Genomic DNA, 13,562 nt, shown 5'->3' on the forward strand with positions numbered 1-13,562 from the left:
GTTGCCTCACAAAAAGAAGGATATCAGAAAGCTGGAAAGGATACAGAGAATTGCAACTAAAATGGTCCCAGAACTCTCGAATATGACGTATGAAGATAGATTGTAGGAGATAGACTTGACAACACTGGAACAAAGAAGGGAGAGAGATCTGATGATGCTGTATGAGTTTGTAAATAAGTTTGATGAGGTGGATAGAGATGATTTCTTATTAACTGTGAGAATGCAGGGGCTGAGAGGACATAAGAAGAAATAAAGGAACCTGTTTGAGTGACTTGAAAAAGTAAAGTTTTCCACATAGGATTGTTAACACATGGAACAGCTTGCTTGAATAGGTGGGAGAGGCAAACAGTGTCCAACAAATGATGGAAAGGCTGGATAAATGTAGATATGGAGACAGGACTATTAGAGCTTAGCTCAGGCCCGGTAGACTACAAATACGCAAATACACACAGACACACACACTACAGAAGCATAACAACATGGAACGGACTTGACGAGGAGACTGTGTGTGCAAAAACGATTCATGAATTTAAAGCCAAACTGGATAATAAGCGTTATGGAGACGGGACAGCACGAGCCTAGTACGGCTCTTTTCCTGTATTTCACAACTAGGTAAATACAAGGAAAATTACAACACCTTTGATAAAGATAATTAGGTTTCATTAATTTGAAGTACATCCCATACAGGAAATACAAAAGGACACATACACACAAAAAAATAAATAAACATATAAATAAATAAATGAACAAAAAACCTAGAGCTTTCAAACAGGCCTATCCTAAATTACAACCTACCTCAACAATCCAACCTCATTCACTTCCTCTCCTAACCTAACCCAACCCAAGCAACCCCAAGCCACCCACCACAAAGGCAGTGTCATGTGTTTCAGGAATGTGGTCCAGGCTGAGGGCAGTGTTGCCGGGGCCCAGGGTCAGCGGGCGGCCCCCAAACACCTCAGGGTACACCTCCTTCAGGGACTCCAGCACCTGCCTGAAGAACAGAAGGAAGGGAGAACAGAAGGAAGGCAGGAAGGAAGGACAGGAGGAAAAAAGAAATGATCTTATATTTTTTGTTTACTTTTTTCCCTTATTTCTATTTATTACCTAATCATTCCTATATTATTCCTAATTTCTATTGCCAGGGCTGTCTGCAGAATTTTTTAAACCGTCCCCTGCAGTTGGCACGGATTTGGCTTTAACTGGTAGCCTGGTAATATACACTCCCTGGTCTTTCTCTGCATTTGTGGTGGATAGTGGAGTGTTTGCCATGTGGTAATGGTATGCTGGATATCCCCTCCCAAGGTACATGACTATAAATCTTTCTTCATTGAATTGTAGCAGTCACTTTTTGCTCCATTCCTGTCGCTTGGTGATGTCTTCTTGTAGGAAATCCACAGTCAAGGGGTTAAGGGAGGGCCAAGCCAATATGTTTTAGGTCCTATATATACACATATACATCAAACTTCATATAGTATTTATTATCAACAACGAGGCAATGGCACACACAGATGGCAATAACTGCAGCAACAGGTACATATCCACCTAAGGTTTTGAAAATATTGATTTAATTCTGTTATAACTTGCAAATGACTGTGAATAGGAATATAACAATTTACAAGGGGAGTCAACTGTTACCCCACGCCCCCTGGATGCCCATGTCTATTGTCTTGAATTTACTTTAGTCCATTCCAGCAACTGTCTAAAGCAATGGTCACAATATGGCAAAAGCTTCAGTCATCTCACTCCTCTAGGCTACACTATAACATGTTCTCTTTGTATATATTCTTTCTCACAGCAAATAGGTAATGCAACCCAACATACTTTCCTCAACGTTTCTTAATAGCTGAAAGGGAAAATGTTAGTAAAATCAGTTGTATATATAATTACTAAAGTATGGGTCTTCAGGTATCTTTTTTTTTTTTTTTACAGCAAGAGGCAGCTCAAGGGCAAAAAACAAAAAACAACAAAAAAGCCCGTCAGGTACTGTTCCAATGAAAGAAAAAGAATGAGTGCCCAGCAGAGACATCAATTCTGGATGAAGTGTTTTGATGCTCTCCTCTCGAGAGAGTTTAAGATGTATGCAGGGAGAAATACAGATGGAGGAAGGCTTTTCTAGAGTTTACCAGCTGAAGGAATATAAGAATAAGATGATGGTTAACTCTTGAACAAAGGATTTATATAGAATAGGGATGATCGTGAGTAGAAAGTCATGTCCAGCAGGCCACGGGAAGGGGGAGGAGGGAGGCATGCAGTTAACAAGTTCAGAAGAGCAGGTTAGTGTACGTGTAAGGTAGGCTTTTGCTTACTTTAACTATTTTGTATTGTTTAATTAAATCATTCTACTGTAAGCACCATAAGACTCAATACCACAGAGGGTGAATATTGTCTGTAGTGGAGTTGAAAAAGGAGATAAAATACTGCAAATAATTCTACGTAAAGGTATTTAAGACCCCACCAGACAACACTACGAAGGGTGAATAATGTTTGTGACCGAGTTGGAAGAAAATGAAAAATACTACAAATAATTCCATGTTAAAGTATTCATAACACCACCAAGTTAATTCACCACTACAACACAGGACCAATATTGTTTGTGGCCAAGCTGAAAAAAAGGAGAAACACAGCATGCAACTCCACTTTAAGGTATTTCAGACATTAAAACACTATACATACTGCGTAGTGTAGAAGAAAGAAAAAAAGAAAAGAAAAAAAAGGAAAATGCAGCAAAAAATCCCACATTAGGGTAATTAAGGTGAGAGAGAGAGAGAGAGAGAGAGAGAGAGAGAGAGAGAGAGAGAGAGAGAGAGAGAGAGAGAGTGGTGTGGTTAGCCTACTCACCTTCGGGCTGGCAGAGGGAGATCCACCTGTGCCTTGCCCTCCTCACAGATAATTAGCCGATAGGTGATGAGGGAGGAGGCGGCGGTGGTGGTGGAGGAGGAGGAAGAGGAAGGGAGGATGCTGGCAGAGGAAGGAAGATTTGTGGTGGGGGAGGAGGGGCATGGGGAGGGAATGGAGGTTAAGGTTGCAAGGGGAGATTGTTTGGAGGGGTGAGGTGAGGGGGTGGGGGTGAGGGGGGCAGCAACCAGTCTGTAGAGGTTGGTGGTGAGGGTAATGGCTGTCCCTCCTTCTTGCTCTCCCAGTGTGTCCTCCATGACTGGGGAGACGTACAGTGAGGGGAGAGATTAGGTTAGGGTAAGGAGTGTGGGCAATACTCTTAAACATTTAGAGACCCAAGCTCACTTATTGGACAAGACTTTCCTAGGAGTCTGAGGCATTTCCATGGGTAGTTTTGTGACCCTGGTGGTAGTTTGGCCATTTTTCTGCACTATGAACCAATCATTATAACTCGACAGATCTTGTTTTCGGTATTTGATGTGAGAGAAGGAAGTGTAAGGAATAAGTGTCTGACTACCGATTACCGACTGGACAAATATATATGGAGACGGGACCACACGAGCGTAAACACACACACACACACACACACACACACCTGCCCGACAACACACCAGCTCAACCTTCCCCATGGCCGCCTCCCCCACCCTGCACCTCCACCGCGGAATGCCCACGCCTCCCTCGATCCCTGACCCCGTGCCTGCCGCCCCTGCCCGCCCCTCCGAGCCCTGCGCACCTCCTTCTTAATCAGTGTTTTAGGGGGCCGGTCAGGACTGCACACCTCCTGCAGGGCCGCGGCAGGGTCCAGCAGGGCCAGGCGCCACACACTCAGCGCTGCTTCACTCGGCGGTTCGGTGCGTCGTGTTGAATTCGAGTGAAAGTCAAATTTTGTTGTGGAAAAATGAGCTTTAACTATAATAAATCAATGAATAAATCAGTGAATCAGTACTGCAAAATATAAAAAAAATAAACTATAACTAAATGAAGAACAAAATCAAAATTAAATCCAAATCATGACCTCTTTTCCAGAGTCATCACATCATTAAATGTTGATAATAGTAATGAAGTACTAATATTTTTCTATATAAATAAATAGACATATTGATAAAATAAATTATTTCGATTGAGTCATGACGTCACTGGCGTGAGCACCAGTCATGATTGGTTTGTCGGGCCGTGACGTCACTGGTGGTCGCGGGCCGTGATTGGCTCGCCGGGCCGTGACGTCACCGGCCACAACAACAAGCAGCCATGTGTGTTTGTTGACATTATCTGCTGGACACTCCATTTTCCCCGCCCAGCACGCCCGCACGCCCGCCCGCCGACACCGTGCGCCCCGGGACATGACAGCAGGGCCCTTACACTACCCTCAGGAAGGCGCGGCGGCGGAGAGAAGGGCAGCGGAGGGGAGCAGCGCGGAGTAGTAACAGAGCTGAAGTGACGGTCACCTCTCTGCCATGTCAGTGTGTTTGTACATCTTTCTGCCAGCCGGGAAGGACAGCAAGTTACTCGGGGCTGAGGCGGCGCCGGGAGGAAGGTAACGATGACAGTCCACGCCCTCTACGCTTGATGAATAGCACTCAAACCCAGAAAGTTGTTGGTGTCATGTCACTCCTCACACCCACCCTGTGCCTCACCCCACCCAACCCCAGACTGTTGTTAGTGTCATGTCACCCCTCACACCCACCCTGTGCCTCACCCCACCCAACCCCAGACTGTTGTTAGTGTCATGTCACTCCTCACACCCACCCTGTGCCTCACCCCACCCAACCCCAGACTGTTGTTAGTGTCATGTCACTCCTCACACCCACCCTGTGCCTCACCCCACCCAACCCCAGACTGTTGTTTGTGTCATGTCACTCCTCACACCCACCCTGTGCCTCACCCCACCCAACCCCAGACTGTTGTTAGTGTCATGTCACCCCTCACACCCACCCTGTGCCTCACCCCACCCAACCCCAGACTGTTGTTAGTGTCATGTCACCCCTCACACCCACCCTGTGCCTCACCCCACCCAACCCCAGACTGTTGTTAGTGTCATGTCACCCCTCACACCCACCCTGTGCCTCACCCCACCCAACCCCAGACTTTTTAGTGTCATGTCACCCTCACACCCACCCAGTGCCTCACCCCACCCAACCCCAGACTGTTGTCAGTGTCATGTCACCCTCACACCCAACCTGTGCCTCACCCCACCCAACCCCAGACTGTTGTCAGTGTCATGTCACCCCTCACACCCACCCTGTGCCTCACCCCACCCAACCCCAGACTGTTGTTAGTGTCATGTCACCCCTCACACCCACCCTGTGCCTCACCCCACCCAACCCCAGACTGTTGTCAGTGTCATGTCACCCCTCACACCCACCCTGTGCCTCACCCCACCCAACCCCAGACTGTTGTTAGTGTCATGTCACCCCTCACACCCACCCAGTGCCTCACCCCACCCAACCCCAGACCGTTTTTAGTGTTATTTCAACCCTCACCCCCACCCTGTGCCTCACCCCACACAACCACACACTGGTGTCATGTCACCCCTCACACCCACCCTGTGCCTCACCCCACCCAACCCCAGACCGTTGTTAGTGTTATGTCACCCCTCACACCCACCCTGTGCCTCACCCCACTCAACCTCAAACTGTTGTTAGTTTGGCATCACTCCTAGGTTACACCCAACTTTCTTTGGTTGTTGACACCGATAAATTTTAATGTTCACATAATTTCTGGGATAACTATTTTCTTTGTAAATTACTCATCTCTGAGATTTCAACAAATGATTTGTTTTAGCTTATTATTCTAGTAGCAATGAGTCACTCTCCTTGGCAGTAATGGGGTTCTTTTCTGTTATCGTACATATTTGTGGTGAATATGGAGAGAGGGGTAGCCTTCTCCACTACCACTGACAACAATGGTGCAGAGTGAAGTGTATCATGTGTATATATCGTAAACAATTCAAGTTGACAAATCTATCAAAACTGAATCTAACCTAATAATACTAACCTAACCTGACCTTCTGCCTCCCTCCACTGCCAAAATACATTGTGCTAGACTGCAGTCATAAACTTTATAGTTTGGTATTTTAAAACTTTTTTTTTAGTTTTCTGGAAGCCGTTAATTACTGCATTGCATTCATAGAAATATAATACAACTCGTAATGTCAGTTTCAACCTCATCCGAGACAGCTGCCCTTATTTCCATATTAGTCCTAACAGCACTCACTTTCCTTTGCAGTAATAGTTCAGTATCTGTTAGGTTATGGTTGTGTTTTGTTGTTACATACTTGTTATACAGTGTATGGCAAGTATGTAAGCATGTACCGTATTTGATGACTAATAATGTTTATTTATTTTCATTGCAGAAGCAACACGAGAATATAGTGAAAACGCCTAAAGTGTGACGTCTACCTGCGTGCTTTATGCTCTAAAACCTAAAATATGAATTATTTGTGAATACTTATCAAAAACAATCAAATATTCAGCAAAAAGCTGTACTCTACCTCTCTGTACGGTAAGAAATAAAAGAAAGGATGTGATTGCTTATGTTTTGTGCTTGAAAAAAATATTAGTATGAGCACAATGAAAAAATGATAATAACAGTAAAGAAAAGCCTGAACTCTCCCCACTACCTTCCTTAAAGGGCAGGTAGTACCAGCGGCAGAAAGTGAGTGCCACCATGAGTGCCATGCTGGGTAGTGGCGGCAGCTGTGACAGTGGCGCCAGGGCCTGACGGTGTGATGGCACCAACAGTGATGGCACAGTGGCGTGGCAGCTCCTGAGGCAGTGTGTGGCCGCCATGAGTAATCCCGGGGACAAGTACCGCCACTTCCTCAGCATGCACGGGCCGCTGCTGCAGGGCACTGGTGGCTGTGGCAGCAGTGGTGGTGGGGGGTACCAGTGTAGTGAGTGCGGGGAGCTGTTTGCTGAGAAGAACGGGCTGCGGGAACACGCCCTCCACCACGCCGGGGACAAACGCAATCTGTGCAACCTGTGCGGCAAGCAGTTCACGCGCAAGAGTGACCTGAGCCGCCACTTGCTGATCCACAGTGGGGAGAAGCGCTATAAGTGTGGCGAGTGTTGCAAGCTGTTCACCCGCACCAGTGACCTCAACCGCCACGTCCTCACCCACAGCGGGGAGAAGCGGCACATCTGTGGGGAGTGCGGGAAGCGTTTCACCAGGAAGAGTGATCTGAACCGTCACATCTTGGTGCACAGCACGGACAAGAGGTGTGAGTGTGCCGAGTGTGGGAAGCTGTTTGGGCGCGAGGAGAGCCTCCGCGTCCACATGGCGGTGCATGCCGGCACCAGAAAATACCAGTGTGAGGAATGCGGCGAACTCTTCCCAGACAACGCCACCTTGCGGGCCCACAGGTTCCTTCACACAGGGGAGAAGCCATACAAGTGCGGTGGCTGCGAGAAACAGTTCACGCGGAAGAGCGACCTCAACCGCCACGCGTCCATGCACAGCGAGGAGAAGCGCTTCAAGTGTCCCGAGTGCGGCCAGCTGTTCACTCACAAGAATGAGCTCAGCGGCCACATGCTGGTGCACTGTGCTGAGCGGAACTACAAGTGTCAGGAGTGCAGCAAGCGCTTCAACTGTAACTCAAAGCTGAAACGCCACATGCTGGTGCACACTGGCGAGCGTCACTACAAGTGTGACGTCTGTGACAAGCGCTTCTCCTGCAACTCCAAACTGAAGCGGCACATGCTGGTGCACAGCGGCGAGAAGAACTATAAGTGTGACGAGTGCGACAAGTCCTTCAACTGTAACTCCAAGCTGAAGAGACACGTGTTTGTGCACAGTGGCGGTGACGGCAGTGTGAGTGGCGGCCGCCCGAGGGACAAACAGGTGTGTGACGGCAGCTTTGGCCCCGATTGTTCCTTCATCATGTCGGAGGCGGTGAACGAGGTGTTTGTAATGCCCACGGCGGTGAACAACCACCACCACCACCACCACCACCAAGTTTTTGTGAAGGAGGAAAGCCTCGAGGACTGCGTGTTTGTGAACAAGATACATTTTCAGTGATGCCTCGGTGAATACTTTGTTAAGACTCAGTTCCGGTGACTCGTAGTGTATTGTTTTGTTAGGATGAGCATGTGGAAATTACCTGACTTCAGATGACTTGTGTTCAAACTCATGTTATTATCCCTTCCCTGCCTGTGTCATGGCACAAACACTAAAAAGGCTGGAAATGGTCTATTATTGAAATTTCTGTTTAGAAGATTCGTGGTCATATTTTCATCCCTTCTTTGCTTGAACCACAAGAAAGACACTAAACAAAGCAGAATTTTTTTATTAAAATTTAATTTCCAGAAAGTTCATATCCAGACAATGTTTTCATCTCTCTCACATGAACCACTGGACACTACATGGGCTGAGTGGTCAGCAACAAACATTTCTGTTTAAAAGACTATATATGTCCAAACCCATATTATACAACTCTCCCATACTTGAACCATTGGAAAAAGGAAAGGAAAAAAAGGCAAGACTGCAGAACAAAAGGTAACAGGTTATCCTCTAATATGGTGGCCAGAATGATATAGTCACTGCTTTCAACTATTCCTCTAAGCCCCACCTTCTTCATTATCAATCCAGACTTGTCATAAACTTCATCACATCCTGTTTTCAGATTAATTAATCATCCTTTATATATTTCAACCAGGTGCTCCTCGCATGCACAGTCACTTATTAAAATGTATTTTGAGAGGGGAGCTTGGAATGTAAACTAACCATATTGCTTTTGTAATATTATAATGTGGTATTTCTTTTTAGGACTCTAACCCATACTTAGAATGAGGCTTGCCAAAACAATATTGTTTCATGGCATAGATAATATTAAATTTTCTATCAATCTGCCCTGAGTCCCTTTCCTTGGAACTCCCTCAGTGAGGTGGCCATGGCAGATGTCTCCTTTTGTTCCTTTCCGTGCCCTCCATTCTTGAATACTCATCTTCTCTTCACTCTCTCAAGTATACTACCTCCGTCCTCCCATTTTACTGCAGGTCATCCTCTTGCACTCACCCATGCAGCTCATTCTTTGTCAGTTCATTCCTTCCCTCAGACAACAAACACAACCATGGCCAGTCAGCAAGGACTTTCGTATGAGGATAGGGTTTAGGGGACTAGTTGGCTGGTGACGGCTATAGAGAATATTTGCTGTAGGTGACACGTTACTATTTATTTCACACCAGTGAGGCTTGGCTGAGTTAGAAAGGCACTTGGATGTTATTAAAGACTTTGATGTGGTTGTGAAGGTTTACAAGTATCAAGCTTTGTACTGTGTTTTTTTTTTTTTACAGTAAAATAGGCAGGTCAAGAAATGTGCAATGAAATAGAAAATTATTGCTATATGCTGCTGTAAAGAATATACTACTGGTAATGCCAAAATAGAAGTTGTGAAGGTCCAATGAATGACAGGTATATTTTCCTATTTCCGTTCATTAACAAGTGAAAATAATCAAGCATACACACCACAGTAAGGCTGAGGCAGGAAATTGCTTGGATGTTATTTAAAAACTTGATGTGGGTGTGAAAGTATGCAAATGTCAAGGTCTGCATTGTGTGGCGAGAGTGAAATCATGAACGTGAAAGCTGATAACAATGTAAGGATGTTAACTAGAGGTGGAGCAGGTTGGCATAGGCAGGGCAAGGCTTGTGGGGTGAGCAGCAAGCGTAGGCAGTAAAAGGGTGGCATAGCGGTGTTGGTAGTACTCGCTGTAGTGTGTGCATCAGGTAATAATAATAATAATGACAGGATATGTGCCGGTAGTAGTTCTTTCGTCTAGGTTATGGAACATGCAAATAGTTCTGTAGTGTACATAAGGGATGGAAGATGTATGATTCTGTTATGGGAGAAGAGATATTGATGATCTGCTTAGCCAATGGTTGTGTTGTATTGTCATCTTTCTGACCTGATGTTAAGGTTATGGAAGATGCAATTAGGTTAATACTTTATGAAATGATGGAAGATGTACGAATTTGTTTTGGAGAAATTAATATCTGGTGACATTTTGTTTTATGGGAAAACTTGATAATATTCTTTGCTCATAGCTGTAATGAATTGTCAAGATTTTTTGTTGTTTTTAGGTAATGAAAAATGCAGCTAATTTAGTACTAGTCTATGCAAGTGATGGAAGACTGATGAATGGTTTTGTTTCTGAAAAAATGGTGTTATTTTGTGTTTTGAGTTGTTAAATCATGTTTTTTTTTCAGTTTACATTACAAAAGAAGCAGTTAGTTAAGTATAGTTTACTTCAGTGATAATCCTGTCGTTTTGTTTCAGGAAGAGAAATTAAGTTTTTAAAAAAATTGTGTTGACATGTTGTTTTTATTGATTGGTGAAGAAATAATTTGAAACTGATGAGTGCTGGACCATTTGCCAAGCTGATGAGTAGTTTTCCTTATTTCTTAGTGTTTTTGGTTTGAGTAAATAAAGAAAAAGAAAATCATACCTATGTATGTACATCTCTAGTCAGGCATAATAGGGAAGCAATCTGCTGAGAGGTATTTCTGCAGCAGGAGAAATGATGGAGAGACAAGTGCCAGTTAGTATATTATTGGCTGGTAGGAGTAGGAGGCAGCGTGGGTGGTGATCGCTAGTGTTAGTAGATTAGGTCGCTTATTCCTAACTCAAAATGCAGCCGCCTCACTCTGCCGATGCCTTGATATGCGGAGATGTGTTGGATAGGATTAGCTCAGACTAGGTACAAATGTTGAGGTCCACTTATTATTCTTAAACTAGGATGGTTTTATGGTAAAGGCTTGGGTTGACTACCTGCCCAATTTTGTAATCAATGGAAATCACCTGTTTAACTTAATGATATAACTTACCTGTCATCTTAAAAGTGATAGATCACCTGTTAGAATTGACAAGGAGTACACACCTGTCCTGTTTTGCAAGTGATTAATATTACCTGTAAACCCATAAGGACAAAATAATTATCTACCCTTACTCATTAAAAATGGAGATTACTTTTTTTAATTAAATTATTAAAAATCCCTTACCTTAATGTGAAAGGGGGAATTTGCCTGTGAAAACTTGGTGAAATAATACCTGTGAAACTTAATAACAAAAGATTACCTGTTCTTAGTCCTTACCTTTACAACAGCCGACCTTCCCTTCTGTGCAACTAGTCCATTCCAGCAACTGACAGAAACTGCTCAAATTATGGCAACAGCCTCTCCATAACTGTTCCTTTAGGCTAGTTTATAACTCTTACTATATTTTTGCCCGTGACTAAGGAAAACAAAGGAAACAACATATTTTTAACACCAACACACTATGATCATTTACTATGACAAGAAAATCAATGCTGCAGCGCCCCCTCCATGCATGTCAAGAAGTAAAGGATTGCAGCCGTTACATTTGTGAGCCTTCCTTTGTCAGTCGCTGGAGTGGACCACTGTCAAAAAAGTATGTTGGCATGTATGAAAGTATAAGCTCCCTGAATGAGTGTATATGGCTGGCTCTGCATATACATGGATGTACATATTCTACTCTTAATATATATGTAAGTTATGCTTCAAGTAACATCGGTGTCCTACTATTCTATACTACTACTACTTCTATTACTACTTCAAGAGCATGTTCACCAATTAGTATGTGCTTCTTAATCTTCACAGCTTTAACCCATGTTCATATAGGGTCAAATTAAAGAAAGTTTATCCTTAAATTGTATTGGACACTGGTTAGGCCTCACCTAGATTATGCTGTTCAGTATCTACCCCTATCATAAAGAATAATAAGCAAAATTATCCAAGAACTAAGAAACTTACTGTATAAAGAAGATAAATACTCAACCACCATTCTCTGTTAAGACAGACTATGTAATTATGGATGGGGAGGTAAATCTGTCAATAACCCACTCTCAGGAGTTGTCCTGTTGAAGTCATCGGGCCTCTTGTAGTCTTCTTATATCCTTGTGTATTAGTTGGTGAATATACCTTACTACTACTACCACTATTATCAAGCTCCTCCCTGTAACCTTTCAGTGTGTTGCCAAGTCTATAAAGAGGATACATGTATGTTTACCACTGTCCTCAGCTGCTCCTTGGTGAATGCATAATGATGTTGGTAACAGTGCTGTTCCTGCTGCTGCTGCTGCTCTTTCAGCAATACAGTGTTCCATCCTGAAGATGTGTTTCAAACCTTACCCTTGAGAGAGAGAGAGAGAGAGAGAGAGAGAGAGAGAGAGAGAGAGAGAGAGAGAGAGAGAGATTTACATGGAAAAAAAGTAAATTTTGTAAAAAAAAAAATATTTATCTACTCAAGTTATTATACACAACAAAGAAACTCGCCCAAAGTAGAGGCTATTCTTTCCAAGGCCATTTTCTATGAACCCCTTCGTGGTTAATTGCTACAAACATGTTTTTTCTCCATTAGTAATAAGTTGCCAGCCAACAGGTGTTACCACCAACTACATTTTTGTGCTCAAGAAGCCTGAACTATTCTTTTTATTATCATAAATTACCTGTGTTTCTCTGGGACTTGTAACAATAGGCGCACCTAACATCACCAAATGTGGGGTACAAACTTAGCGGAGGGACTTTTATGCCGCCATTAGACGATAATGGGCTAAAGAGTAGTCTATCCGGATATTTTGTTTTTATATATTAATGATCCACGAGACATCCTAGAGTTAAATCAAAGTATGTGCTTATCTTTGTATTCATTCATACACACACTGGTAATATTTCTGTGGGGTCTGATTCACTTATTTGAGTGAAATTCTATTGTGATAAACAGTTACAAATTCATGTCACTAGGAAAAATGAAACTATAGTCTGTTCACTTAAGCTAGATTCTTGGCGCCTAGGCAGGTTCATAAGCTTGCAGCTGATTGGCTGCTCCGCTCTCCCGCTAACACTCATGTCGGACCATGTCTTGCATGCTCGAGTGAGACATGTTTCTTTATTATATGCCATAGCTCACCTCAAATACGAGCAAGCAAGTTTCGGTTGACACCATCAGACTCAGCAGTGACTGTAGAATCAAGATGTAATGTAAAAACTCAACAAAACAAAAAAGAAAATGGTATTACGATGAGTTGAACCGTGAAGATGTTAAAAAAATGTTTATAACATGTTCTAATTATGCTCACTATTTTAAACAGTTGCTCATTGACTGCAGAAATATATTATTACGTTACGTAGGAAAATCTCTCATGAACACGATAGTGTGATCAGAATGCAGATGAAGCTCCACACATTGAAAACACAAGGTTGTTTATAGCAATATGTCACTCGCCCCAACCATCATGGCACGCGCGACACTCATTTTTTTAACATCATCATACAGGATGTCTCGAGCGCTGTGATGGTTGGGGCGAGTGAAATGTTGCTATAAATACCTGTGTTTTCAATATGTAGAGCTTTAACTGCATTCTGATCACACGAGAGACTTTCCTATGTAATGTAATAATATATTTCTGCAGTCAATGAACAACTGTTGAAAACAGTGAGCATAATTAAAACATGTTATAAACATTTTTTTAACATCTTCACTGTTCAACTCATCGTAATACCATTTTCTTATTTGTTTTGTCGAGTTTTTACAATACATCTTGATTCTACAGTCACTGCTGAGTCTGATGGTGTCAACCAAAATTGGCTAGCTCGTATATGAGGTGAGCTATGGCATATAATAAAGAAACATGTCTCACTCGAGCATGCAAGAC

General features: G+C 43.4%; 2 protein-coding genes across 8 annotated transcripts in view; one reads left to right on the forward strand and one right to left on the reverse strand.

Moving 5' to 3' along the window:
- Positions 1–3,752, reverse strand: part of LOC126981731 (protein argonaute-4-like) — a 32,920-nt gene extending 29,168 nt beyond the window's left edge. For 5 of the 6 annotated variants that reach the window (XR_007734101.1, XM_050833185.1, XM_050833182.1 and 2 more), the window contains exons 1-3: positions 3,491–3,619; positions 2,839–3,154; positions 865–991 (exon numbers count right to left, since the gene is read on the reverse strand). Coding sequence is in view for 5 of the 6 variants with exons in the window: in XM_050833185.1 (XP_050689142.1) it covers positions 865–991; positions 2,839–3,154; positions 3,491–3,524 (477 nt within the window). In the remaining variant the exon portion in view is untranslated. The other variant, XM_050833184.1, reaches the window with a different exon arrangement.
- A 369-nt stretch (positions 3,753–4,121) lies between these two features.
- Positions 4,122–12,020, forward strand: LOC126981734 (zinc finger protein 83-like). Of its 2 annotated transcripts, XM_050833196.1 has the most exons (3): positions 4,122–4,429; positions 6,248–6,396; positions 6,526–12,020. In XM_050833196.1, exon 3 carries the CDS (start codon positions 6,682–6,684, stop codon positions 7,909–7,911), a length of 1,230 nt encoding a protein of 409 aa, XP_050689153.1. In that variant the 5' UTR covers positions 4,122–4,429; positions 6,248–6,396; positions 6,526–6,681; the 3' UTR covers positions 7,912–12,020. The 2 variants fall into 2 exon arrangements, with proteins under 2 accessions (XP_050689153.1, XP_050689152.1); XM_050833195.1 differs by having other exon boundaries at positions 6,248–12,020.
- Positions 12,021–13,562: the final 1,542 nt, after the last annotated feature.

This window comes from Eriocheir sinensis, chromosome 49 (assembly GCF_024679095.1).
Source record: "Eriocheir sinensis breed Jianghai 21 chromosome 49, ASM2467909v1, whole genome shotgun sequence".
Lineage (NCBI taxonomy): Eukaryota > Metazoa > Arthropoda > Malacostraca > Decapoda > Varunidae > Eriocheir > Eriocheir sinensis.